Source organism: Dermacentor andersoni, chromosome 6 (assembly GCF_023375885.2).
Source record: "Dermacentor andersoni chromosome 6, qqDerAnde1_hic_scaffold, whole genome shotgun sequence".
Taxonomy (NCBI): Eukaryota; Metazoa; Arthropoda; class Arachnida; order Ixodida; family Ixodidae; genus Dermacentor; species Dermacentor andersoni.
In genome coordinates, this window is record NC_092819.1 from 4,331,580 (window position 1) to 4,353,457 (window position 21,878).

The 21,878-nt window shown below is 46.5% G+C and overlaps 1 protein-coding gene across 4 annotated transcripts in view; it reads right to left on the reverse strand.

Moving 5' to 3' along the window:
* The window catches only part of jar (Myosin heavy chain 95F jaguar), a 143,860-nt gene that overhangs the window by 76,895 nt on the left and 45,087 nt on the right, over positions 1–21,878 (reverse strand). For all 4 annotated transcript variants that reach the window (XM_055065755.1, XM_050170300.2, XM_055065756.2 and 1 more), the window contains exons 8-11: positions 14,908–15,072; positions 8,728–8,893; positions 8,068–8,311; positions 742–899 (exon numbers count right to left, since the gene is read on the reverse strand). In XM_055065755.1, coding sequence (XP_054921730.1) covers positions 742–899; positions 8,068–8,311; positions 8,728–8,893; positions 14,908–15,072 — 733 coding nt within the window. The remainder of the gene's footprint in view (positions 1–741; positions 900–8,067; positions 8,312–8,727; positions 8,894–14,907; positions 15,073–21,878) is intronic.

Below are 21,878 nucleotides of genomic sequence, written 5' to 3' on the forward strand. Positions count from 1 at the left end.
AGTTCACACATGTTAATACATATGGCAAACAGATGCTGGAGTAATAGTATACTAAAAACATTTCACACAGAAGCAAAAACCCCAACACAACCATATTGCACAAACATATTTCGACAAATTTCTTCCTTTCCGAACCTATAAAAAGCATAAAATTCCTACATCTGGGGAAACTTATCTAGGCTTAGAAGCACTGCTACAGCGTAAAAATCTTAGGACAAAACCTCTTGCAGACGCTCCTTTGCTTTTAACCGCAGTTGATTTTCTAGGTGGCGCGTGGTCATGCGCATACAAGAGATTGTTGAGGCGTACTACTTTCAGAACATAAGCCCAATGTGTGCAAGCAAATCATCAATTGCACAATCCAAAAAAGAAATTCAATAATTTTGGGACACCTTGGCTATTGCTTTATGCTAACAGAAAATGGTAATGTATGGGCCCTTATTTTTCTAAATTTGTTCCGACCTTTTGCTTTGTAGCCTCAGTCCTTCAGACCTCTTCATGTTACTGGGTGCCATTATGAGATAAGAAGAAAGAAAGACAAACTTTTTTCCTACGTTTACGGCTTAGTGTACCAAAAAGGAAGGTGGGGGAAGGGCGGGGGGATGGGGGGGGCAGAGAAAAAAATACATAATTTTTTTACCCTCCTCCTGGAGTTTTAGTTAAAGCTATTTTTGCTACACATGGGAAATATACGAAAAAAGCAAAACAAAATCAAACATTAGGAAAGCAAAAAATGCCTACCGAATCCAGCAATGTCAAGCACACCAATGTAGTGGGACGATGAACTGAATGGAATGCTCTGGTTTATGCGCTGTACAATGAAGTCAAACAGCTTAGAGTAGACAGCCTTGGCCAAGGCATCACGTGCATTGTTTGCTTCGTAGGCCTTCAGGGGCACCCTGGGGGGGGGGGGGGGGGGGGAATCACACCAGCAGACATGCGACAACTTGCATCAGTCACAATCATGGCATTTGCACACAGCAACAAGACCCTTTGCATGCATGTACACCACACAGAGTGAAGCATGCAGCCTTGTGGTGCAGACAAGTCAAAAACTGTCCATTAGCAAGCAAACACTCTAAAATATAGAAGAGGCTAGGTATATCTGGAGGGACAAGATTGCACATAGCATATGCAAGTGCTCGCAGGTTAGGTCCTTTGACATGATTACGTACATTATACAGCAGCTATGGACAAAGGACTAGATGTATTTGTTCAGTGCTGTGCTTGTCCTTTGGTCAAACATGCTGTATATCACACATGCACATAGCAATTATCATGCCAGGAAGGCAAGGGCTCAACAATTTTTGCCATGACATAAAGGTACAAAATATGATTTGGTTGTCCAGCACAGATATTTACAGTGGGGTTACTGAAACCATTCTCAAGGCAGCAATCAACAAGGAATTTTACCATTACAAAAATGCAAACAAGACAATGTTGCACATTTACAGTAGTCGCCAGCCGATAATTTGAACTCAACGAGCACCGCCAAAACATCCGAATAACCAGGAGTCAAATACCAAATTCGCCCAGATATAAGTGACTTCATTCCAACAGTGACCAAAAAGGGTGTGCTGTATTCTCAGATTGTCATTTTTGGAGCTATGCACCTTCAATTTCGTATGATTATGCCGCAAGACGCATCGGCGTCTAGGAGTGACGGCATTCCTGGCACAGTGCCAAGCATGCTATCTTATCACTGTGCACAGTCGCCCTTCGATGCATCCCGTGCTAGTTATGCGAAATGTCGTGAAAATAAAAGTACCTTTTGAAAGTGATCATCCATGAATACAGCGCAAGTTTGTTGATGCGTGTTGCTGCCCACACATATGCTTGCCTAGAGATTTTGTGGCTGTGATTTTCTAGCAATGTCTTTTAAGCTATTTCTTTTCGTGCTTTTCACTTTTCATCAGCAGTCAGAGTGGCGCTCCTCACGCATTGTCAATGGGGTCAGCTGGCCATGAACAGTGGATGGTAAGAATTGAGCGGAAGGAGTCTAAAAAATTGCGTGCTGTTGTCATGCTGTCTACAAATAGACTAAGTTACAGTCAATGCATGCACTAAATTCTCATCAGACTACTAGATCGACTAGGCTTTGCTAGCTTAGGTTTCACGAATCATCAGCGACATACCAACGACCATGCCGGCAATGTTTCAAAACGAAAATATCACTATTTCTGCTCGACTCAGTGGCCACATTACTGCACGGTCGTGCAGTCAGAGTCCAAATTATTACACAACACCTTGTAAGATGTCCGAAATTTTGGTCGTCCTTATACATTAAAAGTCTATGGGGCTGGTGGCGGTGCAGCAGGGCTGTCCGAATAATCAAGCATGTCCGAATACAGTCGCCGACCGATTTTCCGGACTCCAAAAATTCGGACATGCCCGATTATTCGGTCAGCTTCGCGGCACCGCCATTCTCCCCATAGACCATAATGTATAACAACTGCCGAAAGTTCGGACGCCCTGCCACCCCTCGTCTGATTTTTCGGACACTTCTTGAGCCAACTCGTTCGAGGGCATCATGCACCAACTCTGACCGCGGCGCATAGTTCGACTTGCTGAACGCCATTTTTGTTTTGAACGGAGCCTCCTTGCTGCCCCACGAAGTGGCGCTACTGGAAATCCCCGCTCATCATCATCGTTTCTGCCTGGTTCGATAGAGTGATCGTACAGTAGTTCCGGTTTCAGCTTAGTAAGCCATGTCAAGACAATCCAGCAGCTGATTTCTTTCTTTCGCGCACGACGCTGCGAGTAGCACGTTTTTCGTTCGTGCGACTGGTGTCGGCACGGTGGTGATTGCGTTGTGTGCTGTGTCGAGGTTTCGGTGATCCAACGTGGCGTACGGAAACATCGCGTCAAGTGTCTAATGGCGCCGACAGTGCCCGCGCAGACTGCGCTGGGGAATGCCGGCAAGCGGGTGCCGGGAGGCCTAAGATTTGTCGCCTTCCGATGTGCTCCCTACTGACGCGGAAAATATTCTGCCGAGACCTGCGCAGTGGTTGCATTGTGATTCCGGACACCGTCTCATTTGACAGTTTCACAAGTGCTGACACTGCTGTACTGACATGCGCAGAACTCGACGACGGCGAGATCGTTCGTCAGGTTTCTGCTGCTCCGCCGGACGATGACTCCGAGTCGGAAGATGACGCACCATGTGCTACGCTGCCGTCGCATGCGGAGCGTGCACAAGCAGTGACTGTGCTTTCAGCCGCCCCGTACGACCCTCTCCGAGATTCAGGCTTATCTGATTGCGCGTAAACGGGACAGCGTGCAACGGCGCACTCACGATTTCTTCAAGCCTACTGCCGAGCCCGAATAAGTGCGTGGAAATAAAGGATTTCATTTTTTTTCTTAATCTGCTTTTTCGGACACCTGTTTATTCGGACATTTCCGCAGTCCCCGTGAGGTCCGAATAAACGGTCGGCGACTGTAATCAGTGTCTGAATAAATAATCGGTTGATGACTACAGTGCAGCCACACAAATGCATGCAAACTACATTCAGAAACAAACAAGGACCAGCCAATAATGGTGCTGAACATGCTCACATCAAACTTGGCTATTTCAAACTGATGTCTGCAATAAACAGCAGAAGCAGTGTCTTCAACATTTCATCCAAAATAACAGTAACGCATTTTAACTTGTCAAACTATATCGTTGAGGTTGTAAGTCGTAAGTTGAGCTGCAAGTTCTTGGACATTTTCATGGCACCATTATTGGTGCCAATGATGGACGACAATTGAAATTTCTGAGGCCTTACAGCATACTGTTATGAGTAAAAGAACAGATATGTTTACTTTTTTTACACATGCTGCCAGTGCCTCCATAAAAATGCAAGGAGTGATAAGATGCATTGGACTATCAAACATGAATTCGAGTTTCCTTTGGCATTTGCCAAATGCTATGCTATGCTTTAAGCTATGCCATCCCCCACTGAGCCAAAGAACTGGTCTTCAATTGTAAATTCAATGCAGTGAAACCTATTTAATTCAGATTTCACGGGACCGAAAGAAATTTTCAAAATAACCAAATGTTGAATCATCGAGGGTATCAAGAAAACAATAAACAAATGCTTACTACGTCAACACATCTATATTTACTGAATGAATCAGCAAATGCTGTCTATATTTTGCACCAGAGTAGTGTGGAAGCTGCAATTCTTTTAAGCTTGTGGCTGTATAGCACTCGCAGCGGCGAAGGCCTCGCAACTTCCTTCACAGCATGGCTGCAGCACGAGCCCTCATCTGAGACATGCTTTTTCACTACTGCATACACACCCTGATTATTTTGTCGCCAGGTCGCCACACATCGCAATGTAGACAGTGCTCTTCATATTCGACAGCTTTGCACCAAAGAAAACAATACTGTTTGCCGCAATCATGGTCGGCGAATGCGTAGTCATGAAGACCTGCGGCCGACGCGCACACGGAGTCAGAGTGAAACAACTGCCGTAGTAACCGCTGCGGATGAAACCATGGCCACTATTGGTGCAATCATGGATAGCGATTACGCAATCATGAAGGCACGCGGCCAATGCGGTGCTACGTATGGCGATAAACGCAACAACAAAGGCTTTAGAGGCGCAAATAGGCACGAAGCGTTATGGCATTGCTGTCATTCACATAAGATTTCCACTGATGACCGTGGCGACGCGAACTCCGCCGCTTCACCTCAGTTGGACGCTAATGCCACTTTTGCTCCTTTGCATCGCACATTTCCAGCACTCCGTCCTTGCCGAACGTAAGTGTTGTCCGAACTAACCCATGTGCGGCAAAATACATCCAAGTTAGAGTTTCATTGCGTTATAAACCCATATGCCTTCCGGGACCAGAGGATGAGTCTGAATTATCTGATTTTCTGAATTCACGCATGTCGAATTAATGACATTTTACTGTATGATAAAATTGTTGACATACTGAATAATGTGCCATTTCCAAGCACTCTGGAGAAATCGCATTTTTCGGATGTACTGTGAAAATTTGCAGACACAGACATATAAATTTTCACAGCACAATCTAAAAATGTCGCACTTCGCAGAGACGAATTGTACACAAGTCTGGGCTTCGTAGAATTTTAGCAGCTAGCATTCTTGCAAGCAATGCAGGATTACTCATCGTTGGGTAAGCTCAGTGGTTCTCAGCCATGGATCTGTCTGAGATCCCTTGTGGACCGGTAGAAGTGATGGGGGACCCCTTGCAGCGACAGGTATAAATTAACACAACATGCGGCATGAAACAGGTGTCTTTTATTGCTACTTGGCAAAGAATGGTCAAACAAAAGTGCCACGTCAATTCAACCTGGACAGCTTGTCAACACGTGGTGCAACATCATGCTTAAAGGGACACTAAAGGCAAATATTAACTCAAGCTAAAGTGACATTAGTTCTCGAGCATCTCTAAAGCATCAATATTATCGCGAATAGAGAAATCGAGGTAAATTCCAGATACGATTAGAGACTCCACCGGTACATTCAAGTACTTGCCCGATGATGAAGGCACTGCTCATTTAGATTCTGTCACTAGTACTAAACCACTCTTTACAAAAACATACTTGTATTGCATTATATAGCACGAAGAAAATGTTGCCTGCCCAGTTCAATTTCATTTTTAGAAAAAAGAACTCGTTGGCATTACCCTTGACAACGACGCGGGCGCTTGTCAGGTTTCATTTTCACTCGATTCTGCGCAGCCCATGCTTTCACGTTTCAGTGGTTTCGCTATCGCGTAGTGCTGCACTGGTTTGCTGGCTCGCTCAAATCGTGCTAACTGCAAGTAGCAGAAAATTCCATGTGATGTCGCGGGATGCCCAAGCGGTTCACATTACTTGATCAAAAGCAGCTGCAGCGGCGAATCCACCAGTCTGTTGTGGCTCGGTTTCTCCGTGGCCGAGCGCTTGCACTTTGCGTAAAAGAGGTGTAGCACTGTATTTCAGACGTCGTCTTACTCACCGCCGGCCGCAAGGGGCGATGATGGCACACACAACGTCACCGCTCCCCCTGGTTGGGTGGCGGGAGATTTTAAGTGTGATACAGGTATGTGGACCCTCCAGATGCAATGTTCTTGTAAACTAAGTCTTTTCTTGGAATGAAACAAGTATTGCGAGATTTCTGGAGTGGTATTTAATCCATGTCGAGTTAGTACTTGCCTTTAGTGTCCCTTTAAGAAGAGTTGAATATGTGCAGAACATTCAACCTGTTTTTGTATTTGGTTTTCAAGTGTGCAAGCCTGGGAAAAGCATGCTCACATGCATGTGTCGTAGAAAACTGCAACAAAGATTTTACAGCCATCTCATTTCTGCAGTCCCCAACCAGAATGCCTCAAGGCTTGCATTGGGTATCGAGGGCCCCCAAAAATGGTTTCACTGACCCATTTGAGAATCACTCGGCTAGCTGGTTCATAGCGCAATGAAAGCTATGAGCACAGATTTTAGGACAAGGGCTGAGGTAAAAATGAGTTGTCCTGTTTACCTTCGTCCTCATCTTCGAATGCACAATTCATTCATACAGAATAAGACACCTCTTTAAAGGTCAAGCATAACAAAGTTTTGTACTCATAAAAAGCCTAGTGCCAGATAAAAAAAAAAATTAATTATTGTGTTTTACACGCCAAAACCACTTAGTGATTATAAGGCGCACCGTAGTGGGGGACTCTGGAAATTTGGGCCCCCTGTGGTTCTTTAAAGGGCCCCTCACTAGGTCTGGCCATCTTGAGCTGACAAGCGCAGAGCATACAATGCGCACCATGGAAAGGTCTGGAATTTCAATCCGAACGCCGTTTTCCTTCTCCTCGCAGCCATTGCGCTCCAAGCCAGATGGTGATGTACGAATTCGAGAATTATTTAAGGCACCATCTGTTATTTGTGTGATATGTTGCTTGAATTGATGAATTGAAGTTCAGAGAAATAATAAAACACATAAACTGAATGTCTGCGTGTTTTTTGTTTTACTTTGCACTGAAGCAAAAAAAAGTACTTCCGCTTTGTCTGCTTGTTCGCACGGTCATGCAGTCACGTGCGCAGGTACCGAAACTATGCCATGTTCTATCGTGTTCCAGCACATGATCATGCTCTGCGATCCGCTTGTTCTGCCTTAGTATTAGTGTAGCACTGAATTATACCGCTAGTCATGTGTCCTTGCACACAGTGCGCAAAGTCATGCGCTGCACGAAACCACACAACCACAACAGCTCGTGCACAGCGCCGGAAAAAAAAAAGAAAAAAAAAAAAACGAGACGAAAGAAATATGAAGGTGGGGCCTGTGATGTATACATTACGCAATCCTCGAGATTCGGTATGGGAGAATGCAGGGAAGGAATTTCGCTTGAGGAGATAGATAGGGGAGGTGGAGAGAGTATCTCGCTATGCAGTGAAGCTCGCCTCCTGAAATCACAGGTTTGCAGCAGTGAAATATTTATCTCGGCTATGAATGAGCCAATTTGAAACATTTTGGCGGCAGAATGCTCCCTACAGGACACGTACAACTTTCAGTGTTTAACCAAAATTTGATATGGGGCCTGGTGAGGGGCCCTTTAACGTGCACCTAAATCTAAGTACACAGGTGTTTTTGTATTTTTTTCCCTATCAAAATGCAGCCGCCATGACCTAGTGCCACATAGCATAGACATAAAATAACCTCAGCAAAAAATTTTACGTCTGAAACACTGGTGCACACGTCACAAAAATATTAAACAAATGTCACACTTAAAGTGGGAAAACCCTGCCTCTATGAAAATGATGCAGAAGCTATAATAGGGCGGCTGTAGCCAGAATGTTGAGAACCTGTGCGGCTTCTTGGCATGACCTCCAAGATTAGGGCGCACCCATGGCAGACCGTGGCCATCGTCGTGGATTTGTGTCTTATCCGCAAGCCACCAGGTCTATGCATTGTCTGCTTACATGAAGCTGCACTTTGCTGCTACAAATGTGCGACACAAATATTGCTAGTGCAGGAACAAGCCTTAAATGCTGTTAATAAAAACTGTGCCAACTACCAGCCCTGCAGCGTTGCCAAGATTGCTTCAATAGTGTATACTCATCAGAACAGTCAAGTCTAAGCCACTCACATGTAGACGGTGCCTTTGAGGCCGCCTTTGCTGGTCTGCATGACACGACTCAGCAAACTCTGGCGCAGCTCGTCCGGGTCGACGCCCATCAGTGCTGCAGCAACCCGCAGCGACTGCTCTGACTCTGCTGTGACCTGGCTACCCCCCCGGCTGTCGTCGGGGCTCTCCTCAAAGGTCACATTGCCCAGGTGCAGCACGGCTGCCACTGCCACATAGATGCTGAGTCGCTCTTCGTCAGTCAGACCTGCGTGTCAGGCAACCAGGTGGGGTTCGACATGTAGCTACTGCAGCTAGAATTGGAGTGCCACAGCAATGAGTTATTGGCTTACTGATCAAGTGGCGCACAAAATGCAGAATGGAACACAACTCTCAATAGAAGAGGAAGTTGGGAGAGTTCGTAGCTTTTACCCTTGTGCTATTTGGGGGTCACATGCTGTCCACTAATCTCTGTTCTGCCACCTCTTCTTGCTTTGCGATAGACTCAGATGAAGGTTTCCTTGCTTGTGCATATTTTATCACGTTGAGCGTAATTATTTTTAAGAGCATGTACGACCAGAAAAGCGCATTTCTCCAAATGAAGTTGAGCTGATAGCCAGTGCTGCATTCCTTTCATTCTCCAATGTTTCGTGCCGCACTGCGCTTACAAGATGGTACACATACCCATAAGTTGGAGGGCCCGATCAAGGTTTGAGAAGTCCTTGGCATCATCAATAACTGGGTCGCGCAGTGGTCCTTTGCTTTGGTGCTCCTTGGATCGGGAGTTGTTTTTCAGCAGCCTCTCAGACTCCGAAGAGCAAAAGTATTGGGTGCATCCATGGCGTAAGTACTGAAACAGCGTGAAAAAAGAGTAGTGCTCAACAACATTTTTCTAAAAATTGACTGCTGTTCAAATACCTCTTCTTGTTTTTTTTTTTTTTTTGCTATTTATAAGATGGTGCCCCAGCTCATCCTGGGTTGCATGCTATGAGGCAATATGCCTTTCTGGGTGGCCAATAAACCATGTAGAGTGGAACCTAATTAATATGTGCCTGGCAGGAACGTGGTAAAACTATGCACTAAATGGCAGTAAGCAATAAGTGGCAAGTATTAATTTGCATCTCTTTACATGCGTTGCTACGAATGAAAAAAAAAAAATGCGAAGTGACAGTAACCGTCACCTAAAATATGCACTAAGAAGTTTATTTTTCCAAAGCCATGAAAGGCATGCATTAGGAAGTTTATTTTTTCCAAAGCAATGAAAGGCAATTTCGGCTCTTTCACATGACCATGTGATAGAGCACAGGTGATACCAGGGAGCACTTGAAAGTTTGGTAAGAAGCCCAGTGGAAGAGCAGACAATGTACTGACACATCGAACTTCCCTCAATATGTGCATGCGTGTGAATGAGAAGTGGCACCGCTTCTTTGAAACGTGGTGGCTGCTGCTGCATGGCTCTGACCATCCTGTGCAATTTGTGTGCAGCCCACTAAGTCTACCAGCAGTGGTGGTCCAGCCAGTTTAGGCATAGAGTTTCTCACTATAACACCTAGAGCGTAATCTGGCGCCACCGTCTATGGGAGTTTCTTAAGGGGGCACCGTGCCATCATGGGAATGACGGTATATGTGTCTGCGAGGCTCGTGTTGTAAGAGGCTTCGTCTAAAACGTGGATATGGCTACGCAAATAACGCGTTCTCAAAGTAAAATCTTCATAAAATGTTTCCATTCACTCATATTAAATCTTTACTCACCCACGATGCATGACCAAGCGAACAAAAGCAAGAACAGACGACCAACTGTTTCAAAGCGAGCGCGAACCTTGTCGCCTGTCCTCCAACTTTAGCGGCCCGCTGATACTTTTTACGTAACATGTAGTCGTACACACAATAACAAGTTCTCATAGTTAAACAAAACATGCTTTCGAGTAATAATAAAGCTAAAACAGCTTTTCGCGTACTGTTCTAGTAGAAAATGAATCATTGTGACAGACGGAACGGCACTTGCCAAGCGCGTCTTCAAGGTGTCCTGTCTCTACGAGAACGATGCCAATCCGAATCCACAATATACCAGCATTCCCATGCATACCACAGTGCAGCAGCACCAGATTTCCCTCTAGGTAATGTAGTGAGAAACTCTATGAGTTTAGGATTTGGAGCAATTTTTGGAGCAGGAAAAATGTCGTTCTGGAGCAGTTTAGGAGCAGCTTCACTCCAGAACGAGAGTCTAGGAGCAGTTTGGAGCAGTTTCGGGGCAGAAAAATTGGTCTTTTGGAACACTTGGAGTAGTACAGTAGCCATTTGGCGAAGCTTGTTATTACTGTGCATAATGAGAGCAGCATTCCCGGGCAAGTTGGTAATCCATTGCTTAAATAATATTGCGCGACATAAAAACGACACGGACGTGAAAGAAGACGACACACCAAGTGCAAACTTTCAACTAAAAAACGGCTCAGGTGGTTTCTTGGCGATCCACTGTCGCGATCATGGGTGCAAGCCTCTTGAGGATCAATGCACGATTGCTTCCCGTGGCAGAACGCAGCTCATCCGTGAGATATCTGAAGCGCAGATGATCGCGAAATTGGGTGATGCGTGTGTTAGCTTCCAGTCTCTGGGTCTCACAGAAAAAGAATTACGTTACTTGGACGCGGCGTCACATGACATGTAACCATGTTACATGACTTTGCACTTCATTTCCTTGTAAGCGCATGCGCGATCTACGTTGCCTGCCATGTATAAAATGACGCAGTGGCACAATAAACTTAGTTGAAAGTTTGCGCTTGGTGTGTCGTCTTCTTTCACGTCCGTGTCGTTTTTATGTCGCGCAATATCATTTAAGCATTACTGTGCAACCAATAAGTGCTGCTCAAGAGTGACACAAGACACAAAGCCAACAGCAACCAATTAAGCTTGCCTTCCCACGGATGGTATACCATGCATGGAGGTATGTTGCCAATGTTTTTATTTGGGTAGGCAAGGAACTTAATTATGTAGAGAATCTTGTAGCCTAACGAGAACAAAGATATGCACCTGGGTGCCAGACAGGCATAAAATTACAAATGTGCTAGAACAATTCGTGCCATGAGGCACAAGACAAAAAGTGATGGCAAATGTCTTATGTGCATTCCAAATGACAGATGTGTCACCCAAGACAATATGTGTATTACACCCAATAACAGTGCTAGAAGCTCAACAATTAATAATAATTTAATTATGGGGTTTTACGTGCCAAAACCACTTTCTGATTATGAGGCACGCCGTAGTGGAAGACTCCGGAAATTTCGACCACCTGGGGTTCTTTAACGTGCACCTAAATCTAAGCACACGGGTGTTTTCGCATTTCGCCCCTATCGAAATGCGGCCGCCGTAGCCGGGATTCGATCCCCCGACCTCGTGCTCAGCAGCCTAACACCATAGCCACTGAGCAACCACGGTGGGTATAGAAGCTCAACAAGAGACTATGCATCTATGAATGGTGCCAAGATGAGATGCTTCTATACGGTGCATCGCAAAGATGGTGATGGCGGTCGAGAACAACATTTCTGCTATCCCGTACACTCACTTTCGTTTAAAGGCAGTTTGTCAGCTTTCGTGTGTTGCGTGGCCTCTGCAAATAGATACTGAGTTGATTCAGCATAAAACCGTAACTTTTGTCACCGATAACTGATCGAGCTTTCAAGGCACTACCTTTTACTGCCCCCAAGAGCTCAAACTGCCACAGGCACATCTGAAATAGCTCTGAAGGCCTGCCAATACAATTATTAGGCGTATCGGTTCTCGTGCTGTGACAGGAGACAGCGGGTGCATGCGTGTATAATTAAGGAATACATACTGTGTTAAAACATGTTGGCGAGCTAGTTGGTTAGAATCCATGATAGAGTGTATAATCGTGACTGAACGAGGACGTAGAAAGTCTCTGTGTATCTGTTTCTTTCTACGCCCTCGTTCAGTCGCGCTTATACAATCTGTCATGGTCATACTGTGTCCTGCCACAATTGCCTCTTCTAACTTTTGGCATCATCATCATCATCATCAGCAGCCTGGTTACGCCCACTGCAGGGCAAAGGCCTCTCTCATACTTCTCCAACTGCCCCGGTCATGTACTAATTGTGGCCATGTTGACCCTCCAAACTTTCTAATCTCACCTGCCCACCTAACTTTCTGTCGCCCCCTGCTACGCTTCCCTTCCCTCGGAATCCAGTCCGTAACCCTTAATGACCATCGGTTATCTTCGCTCCTCATTACATGTCCTGCCCATGCCCATTTCTTTTTCTTGATTTCAACTAAGATGTCATTAACGCGCGTTTGTTCCCTCACCCAATCTACTCTTTTCTTATCCCTTAATGTTACACCTATCATTCTTCTTTCTATAGCTCATTGCGTCGTCCTCAATTTAAGTAGAACCCTTTTCGTAAGCCTCCAGGTTTCTGCCCCGTACGTGAGTACTGGTAACACACAGCTGTTATATACTTTTCTCTTAAGGGATAATGGCAACCTGCTGTTCATGATCTGCGAATGCCTGGCAAACGCAACCCAGCCCATTCTTATTCTTCCGATTATTTCACTCTCATGATCCGGATCAGCAGTCACTACCTGTCCTAAGTAGATGTATTCCCTTACCACTTCCAGTGCCTCGCTACCTATCGTAAACTGCTGTTCCCTTCCGAGACTGTTAAACATTACTTTAGGTTTCTGCAGATTAATTTTTAGTCCCACCCTTCTGCTCTGCCTCTCCAGGTCAGTGAGCATGCATTGCAGTTGGTCCCCTGAGTTACTAAGCAAGGCAATATCATCAGCGAAGCACAAGTTACTAAGGTATTCTCCATTTACTCTTATCCCCAATTCTTCCCAATCCAGGTCTGAATACCTCCTGTAAACATGCTGTGAATAACATTGGAGAGATCGTATCTCCCTGCCTGACGCCCTTCTTCATAGGGAATTTGTTGCTTTCTTTATGGAGGACTACAGTGCCTGTGGAGCCGCTATAGATATCTTTCAGTATTTTTACGTACGGCTCGTCTACACCCCGATTCTGCAATGCCTCCATGACTGCTGAGGTTTCGACTGAATCAAACGCTTTCTCATAATCAATGAAAGCTATATATAATGGTTGGTTATATTCTGCACATTTCTCTATCACTGCTATTACGGTGAAGTATGCTTCACCGCAATACTTCACTTATGCTTCACTGTGTAACACTGCTATATTGAGGCGAAGCTGACTTTCAGAAACCGGCATTACGCAACGTGTCGTGCTTTCCGAGCTTCAAAGTCATTGGCGAGGATTACGAACGCAGTGGAGTAGGTGTCAATGCTGACAGCCGCAAATTCTTTCAATGAAAAACACAGCACCTAACGGCAAGAAGCTTGGTAGCGAACATCGAAGTAGCTAGGCCTAGCATTTCTGTGGTGGTGGCTACAGCTGCCAGCGGATCTGTGTGTGAGAGTGCCTGTTCGAGGCTGCGAGATAGTCAAAATAGCAGCGGTGGTGGCTTTGATCAATGCCATTTCAGACCTGCGGTCATGAAAAAAGGTCCACAAGATCGGACGGTGAAGGGTTTTTGCGTATGAAATTTCAGATGTTCCTATATTAACTCTATGGGGTAGCATGGCAGTGCTGCGGAGGCGTCCAAATTATCGGGTGCCCGGAAAATCAGTCGTTGACTGTAGGTGCATAACTCTACTGAAAACATTGCATTGCCGTAAAAACGCGAAAATAATGCACTTTTGTGCAGTTGGCGCAAATACCACTTGAGTGGGCGCAGCCAGAAGCAGGAAATTCGAATAGTAGCAAAATGGCACAAATGGTGCAGTTGGACCACCACTGCTACCAGCTGTCTGTTGGTACCAACGTGTGCATTTCATGAGAGCATCTGTGTAGCATGCTGTCTTTGTGCCCACACCCCATGCAAGCGACGCACAAATTAGGCACATAGCTTGTTGAGCCAATGTGGCAACACTGGGCTGCTTTCAATTCTGCAGGAAACAGTGACCTGTTTGGGTTGTCGCCTATAACTAACTGCTTGCAGTACACTTCTACCGGCACTTCACCCACTCCGCATTACGCCATGAGCACTGCAAGCTACAGCAGGTCCATTCAACTTGCCTGCATTTCTTGAATTTGAGATCACACGACCTCCAACATTAGGTGCACGGGAACACAGCAAGCATCAATGCACCGGCCATCTCGGCTAATCCTTAGTCTTTGCCCCCGCCGGAGATACTAGGCACCCACATATGCACTCGCATACGCGCCCAACCGTGCAGACAGCCATGCGCAGCCACAGCTCGGCTGAAGGAGGACACGAGTGCATTAGGGGAGAGGGCAGGAGTCCAGCGCACCCAATGTACCTTGCGAACCCGAAGTTTTGGGTCCTTAATTCTGAAACTTGCTTCAAGACTGAACACACCTCACCCCTTGCTTTTGTTATGCAACTATATTAGGCAAGAAAGGGCAAAGAAGGGCTAAGCTCTTGGCACCACCACACACTGTACATGCAGCATGGCAACAACTGCAGCGATCTTTGACTGCTAGGTGGGCCTTGCGCCAGGTGGAGTAAGAACGTTGCTTGCTCTGGTTATCAGCAACAGAGCAACTAGCAGAGTTTCAATGTCTGTGTGTCTCCACATGGTGCACACACAGAGAGAAACAATAGGGCAGAGGAGAGACCCATTGGCAGTGCTTGTGCAGATACACCTGTGTAGCAGGAACTGGGACATCTGAATGAGGCATATGTTTTGAACCCTAAATCAAGGCCGGCCACACATGCAATGTGCCTTTTACAAATTAAGAAGTTCCGCAGGAATGGTCTAGCCTGAGTTGAGGAAGTTGGAAGGAGCGACAATGGTTCTTTGGCAAGTGCTCACATGGAAGTCATCCGGGCTGGTGATTCGGAGTTGCTGCCTGAGCTCGTTGGGTGCACCAGCGCAAAGTTGGTAGAAGATGTGGTAGTTTCGTTCACCTTTATTCTGGCCACAGATGCGAGACTTCTCCAGCAGGTAGTGTGAGATGAAGCCACCCACTACACTGCACTGCAATAAGAATGGTACGAGACAACACTTGAGACTGCAATACGCAGTGACATGCTTTCTTTCAACAACTGTCACGGTCTGCCACGCTGCTATGTGGGAAATGTGGAACAATAGCCGAGGCCATTGACACTTGCCTACTGATTTTCTGCCAATTACATTTGCAGTTCCTTTCCTTATTAAATCTAGGGGCAACTGTTGGTTGAAAACCCGATGTTATGCACCTGGAATCATGTGTCTTATCAGGCTAATTTTAAAGGAAGCTGAACCCTTACTGGAATGCGACTAGTATCACATCACCTTCTACTAAGTAATCAGGGGCTTTAAATTTACACATACAGCCGAACCCGGTTATATCGAACTCACAAAAACGCCTATCAGTTCGATATAGCGCATAATTTTATATAAGCCCACTAAAGAATTAGATGCCATAAAAGCACATGCCATTTATAAAAGCACTTTATTGATGAAACTAGCTTAGTGTCGCATGACATAGTCCTGTATCTTCTTCGGCTTGGACAACTTCGCTACCTGCGACAGCACGCACTTTTCCACATTGTCTAAAGAGTCGGATCAGCTGAGGCTGCAACCTTCCACATTCGAGCAGAAGCATCAGACTAGCGCGAGTGCACCAATCACCTCTGAGGATGTGGGCAAAGGATCATCGCACTTTTCTCATTGTGCCCGCTTTCACTTGTGCTCGGTATGATGTCAGCAATGTAGCCTTTGTTCTCGGGCTCTCCAATCATCACAACACCATCATTCGCACGCGCAAACTTGTCAAGTGCTGATTCGTCAATGGCTTACAGAAATTCAGACAGCTCGCTCCAAACTTCGGTGACACCAGCAATGGCTTCGTCACACTCGTAAGCATCTTCAGAACCATCAACGGGCATGCGGAAGCTGGCACATCTGAAGCAGTTTCAGATGAACCACTTGTACACGGCCACCTCGATGTCTTTGGCTGTGCTTACGTGTCGGGCGCCACGGGCACCAGGTCGTGTGTCTACTTTAGCCCTCATCTCCCCCTTATTCTTCAAGATCGTGCTGATAGTGCACCTTACTTGTATGCTGCAGCGACATCCGACTTCGTACCACGTTTGACTCGATTTACGATTTCGAGCTACATAGCGAAAGGCATTCTGCCGCTTTGCACTAGCCAACACGGCAACACTGCGGAAGAAGGCCCACAAGGCGCAAACACAATGAACGAGAAAAGCAGTGAGGCAACTTGGAATTGCACAATCTTGCACGAGGAGGGCACAAGAGCCCCTGATTGGCTATCTGAGCAAGCAAACGCTGCGGGTTGGCCACGATCATTTTTTGCAGGGGGGGGGGGGGGGATATCGCTGACTCGCCCAACACGGCGCAGTCACGGTAGGGAGAGCAGTTGGATATAGCCACGCTGCTGGGCCAAACTACTTTTGGCATGTTTCGGCAGCCCTCCATGGTCGGCAGGTTTCTCTGCCACCGCGAGGGAAAGCCAACTGTGGGCACTTTTGCGCAGCTTGATGTTCAATATATTGGGAGCCGCTGCTATTTTTGTTCGATGTAAGCGTAACTTTTGCTACATACAGTCAACGACCGATTTTTCGGACCCTCTAGGGAACGTAAAAACGTCCGAAAATTCAGGCAGTCCGAAAAAATGAATGCATGCAAAAAAACGCACCCTTTTTATTTTTTTCTCAGATCTAGAGGTAAAGGGCGAAGTAACAGGCTTCCGAAACCCTGCCACAGCATCAGTGAAGTGGCTATAAAAAGAGGCGTTCAAAAACTCTGTATGCAGCCGACTGCCGGTTTATTATGTACATGTGCATCGCCGGGCAGGCGGTGTTAGTGCTGCAGTGGCTTGAACTGGTTCATTGTTGTTTTGACGGCGTTCCGGTTGCATGCGATCATATTCGCCTCGATCTGAGCAAGGGTCATGTCAGCACTGTACACCGATGAAAGAGTCAACAGTGCTCACGTCAACTCGGCGCCTGTAGGTGGCGCAGGCATTGGCTCCTCATTTTCAACATCGGAGTCTTCTGAATCCCCCACAACCCGACGGACTATTTCCTCGTCAGTCAGTTCTGCGCGGAAGTCGAGCTCGTTGTCAGCATCAACAAACTGTTCAAAAGTTATTTCCGTGGGTATAGAAACCCCAGCAGAGCGGAGGTCGTTGATCACGTCGTCCGACGGTACTGCTTTCCGCGCTTCGATGCCATCGGCGAGGACGACGAAGACGGAGTGGGCGCCATCGAAGGCAAGCGAAATCCTCAAGTTGCGAACAGTGGAGTTCGCTCACGAGCGTCGAAGCACCTAGGCCTAGCGTCGCAGAGCACACTTGACACAACAGACAACCACACACCACGCTAGCCAAAACGTGGCCTGCGCAAACAAACAAACAAAATGGCGCCGCTCCGGAAACTCCGCCGGAGGCGGAAGTGCGGCGGTGAACATCGCCAGCGTGGCCAGACCAAATCGGTGTGTGACGACTAGATTCGGCTAGTTGTGCTTCAAAGCGGTGATGTGCTTCGGCTGCAAGTGGATTTCCTTCTCAAGGGCGCTGCGCGAGGAGCCAAAAATTCCTTCCGTCCGTCAAAAAGTCCGGAAAATTGGACGGCGGGGGGTTCGAGCGTCCGAAACTTCAGATGTCCTTATACATTGATTCTATGGGGCTCGTGGCGGTGCCGTGAAGACGTCCGAAATATCAGGCATGTCCGAAAATTTGGGCGTCCGAAAATTCAGTCGTTGACTGTATACTTATATACAGTAAAAGCTTGTTAATTCGAACCGCAAGGGGAAGCCGCTTCAGTTCTATTTAATGAAAGTTCGAACTAACGAAAGTGAAGGAGAACAACAGTACACTGCGATTTGGAAGCAGTAGGGCATGTCAGAAAGTGATGGCGTGTGCTGCAGGCACACGCCATCTTCAATTCACAGCTCTGGGTCCGACTGTGCCACACACCCGATGTCCACCAAAACGAACGTTAGCCGAGGCTTAACACCATCATAAAGAATCACGACGGCCGGTACATCCTAAGCTGAAAACAGACGTGCACAACCGATGAAGACTGCAGAGACAAAGACGCTGAACATGTGAAGGTGGCGCAGGCCCCGATTCGTCGTTTCTTGATTGTAAGCGCAGCTGCGACGCTCTTGATTCGCGGTGTTTTGGTGCTTGCCACACCATCTGCCGCGCAACATTAGCTGCTACACAAGATTTTCAAACCCTCCAAGATTCGCGACGGGCAAGAAGTTTTGGAGGTCATGTAGAATGGAGAAGAGGCAACCGCCGCTGCCTTCTGGCCGATTCCGCACCGGTTAGATTTTTCCCGATTTTGCCTTCTCTCGCCGTTCTTTCCGTTCCGGAGGCGATGCAGCCTTGTGTGTAGGCAGTAGGCGCATTTCTCTGGCCGTGTGCCAGGCGGCAAGCCGCCGGCACAGTGGTGCACAGTTCGAATTATCCTTGGCAGAACCTTCTCGCGTTCGAATTATCCATAAATTCGAATTATTGAAGTTCGAATTAACGAGCTTTCACTGTACTATTGCTTACATATATATACTTATATACTATTAGGTGTAAACTAGTTCGATATAGTCAGATTCGACTGCACAATATGTCACCATCTTAGCACACGCCTGCCAACCTGAAGATTTGGGAATTCGTAAAACTATCGCGGCAGGGGAGGGGGGGGGGAGGTGCGTGGCAGCACTTTTTTTTTAAGGGATTTACCTCTTGCGACAAGCTCACACATTTTCACAACCACAAGTGAAATCCGTGTCTTGGTGAGTAAAGAGCGAAAACTCCAGTGGGCCACAATTTATTTTTGCAATGAATTTGCTGTTGCCGACTTTGTCTGCTTCAGAAACTTCAACGTGTAGGTTTGCTCAAAGCAAGTACCACTCTGGTGCCCCTTGACCATAAGCAGACTTTCGAGTGTTTCTCACACACAGATGAGCGAATCTCCGTTCGAGTTTTGTTCTCAGTGCTGAATATTCTCTCACATTCAGCATTGCTGCAAGGACTGGAGAGAACACCCAGCATTAACCATTGAAATTCTATGGAACCTGAGCGATCCGTTGACACTTCGAATGCTTCCTAATTGCGACCACTGCACGTCGCACCTTGGCTCTTTCAATATGTCGGCTGGAACCTGACATGCTTGCAAGTTGACAAACTCGACTTCAAGTGCATCGATAGCTTCTTTTGATTCGCCACTCTCCTGGGGTAGGATAGCAGGGAACGCCATAATAAAATGATGTACGCTGTTGAACGAAGCAGTTTCCAGAGCTTGTACTTGAGTAACTTCAGCCATCTTGAGATTGACATCTTCTAGAGGGAATTTATGGCTAATGTAATCGCATGCTGCCATTAAGTACAGATGTACAGCAGAGAAGAACTACTCTCTCTCAAAGCAGCTCAGTGTCTCAACCACAGAGTAGGTTGTGCTGCCAATGACTATGTCTTCATCACCTTTCTGGTTCTCTGCAGCTCCCCAGTCAACTTCCAACAATGAATGACATGCCTTGATCACCTTTCTGGTTCTCTGCAGCTCCCTAGTCAACTTCCAACAATGAATGACATGCCTTGACAACACCTGGGCACACAAATGTAGTCAGGAGATCCTCGAAAAGGCGGTTCAAGAGGCCCCTCAGTACATGAATCTGAGGAGTCTGTGCCTGAAGAAGGCAGTTTACTTTCTCAAAATGTGGTATAACATTTTGAAGAAAGAGACAGCATGCACTGTTTAGCTCCGATGACAAAAAATAAAACGGGCACTCCTCACAGGTCACATGGCTGGCTTCCCCAGAATCCTTGGTGTGAAGTTTGTTTTTTTGCTTGAGGTCCAGAATGAGCTCCTTAGCGAGAGTTCATCGCCGTTGGTGCTTTCTTTCCCGAGGCCTGCAGCAGTCTTGTGAAGATGTGTAGCAGACTTTGGGGTCAGTGCAGTGCAAGTCTTTGCAATTTGGTATGACTTCAAAAACAAGCTCTGCTTGTTGCACTGCTTTGTTTCAGATAAAGAAAAGCTGAGTAGTGATTTCCACTGGTCGAGCAGCCTCTTCAAACACCTTTCCAACGACAGCCAACGTGTCAATGAATGCTTCAGTATCTTTCTGACCTCAGCGTCATGCATTTTTCCCTGCTATCCTACCCCAGCAGAGTGGCGAATCAAAAGAAGCAATTTTTTGGAAAGTTGATCTTTCCATTTCGAGCTTTTCTCTATGTAAAAAAAAAAAAAAAAAAACTGTCAACCAAGGCCTCATCAACCTTTACAGGAAGACATAGCGTAAGCGGCGTAGCGTGACTGGCCACAAGCGAGGTGCGGCGAAAACGTCACACTATAAACATGCCTCTGCGACACAGATGCGTCCAAACACGTATCCCAATGATGCTTTCCTTTGAGTAATAGCCACAAATCTCAAAGGTTACGCTTTTTGGTACTGTGAGCGCTGATAAACGTGACGCCCGCCATGTGTCAGACGACATTACCTCTGGTGCTGCTTTTTGGCAGAACATCTTGTACAGAAAGAGCATAGCCTCCAAGATGCAACGTGATGACAACAACAACAACAACAACAACAACAATAATAATAATAACAAAAGAAAAAAAACGAAATACCACGCAGCACCATGTCCGCGTTTTTATCTTGAAGGTCTTCAGAGAGGGAGAGAACCGACCTGCAACAGAGGCAGTGGCCATGCCTGGTCAGGCACAAACGAGTCTCTCTCCACTCAGGCCTAAACAAAGGGCCGCAAATGAAAAGAGCAAAGCTGCGTGGCGAAGCCAGCGTCGCCAACGTGTTCCCGCGCATTAGCACTCTCCTTATCCACAATGGCGCGGAGTTCGTGGTGGTGTGGATTTTAGTGTGAATTAGCGGGATGCGTTGCATATTGCTTACTATACATTGTTGGACGGACCTCGGTGGCTACTTCAAATTATCTAAAATTTCGGATTATCAAGTTGTGAACTAATGATCTTTTACTGTATAACCAAATATGAATAACCAAGGGTAGCCTATGTCACATAAATTTAGCCCTTGCTTCCTGGAAAATCGGAAACAGGAAGTGAGATAAGAGAGGAAAGATTCAAAGTGAGAGAGAAAGACGAAGATTGAAGACAAGGACAGGAAAAGGCAACTACCAATGTCCAAACACTCAGCATCAGTTCAACCCTTGGATCCCCTTTCCCCTGGACACGGCTAAGCCGCACATAGCTACACACACGAGGGTCCAGCCCCCATGTTCTCAAGTACGTGGTGTCACAACAACCTAAGCGCCTGCTGACACAGACACTCCTGCGTGGCCCATTTGATTGTCAATGTGCTTAAACAGTCCTAAGCAGAGGACAGATTCGAACGTGTGCCTGGCGAGCTTCTTTGAAGTAGGAAAATATTGCTGCATTGCCTACTACTGCAGCAAATTCTCTGTCTGAGGCCACAAAGAGAAGTGTAATTACATTAAAATAGACAGCGTACTTGTCCAAGCACTAGTCGACACTGGAGCCCACGTTTCTGTGATGAGTGCTAGCTTACATGGACGTTTAAAGGGACACTAAAGGTTAATATTAAGTCAACGTGGACTGCTGAAATACCATCCCAGAAACCTCGAAACGCTTGTTTCATGTGAAAAAGATACTTATTTTAAGAGAAAATGCGTTCTGGAGCATTTGCGCACCTCTAGCGCAGTTCAAATCGCCCGCCCTCAGATCGAGGGGTGGTGACGTCACGGTCTCATAGTGACGTTGCGCCGTCAGTGAGTAAAACGGCGCCCGCAGACGGCACTATGGCTTTTCTGCGCAAAACGCAAACGCGCGGCCTGAAAC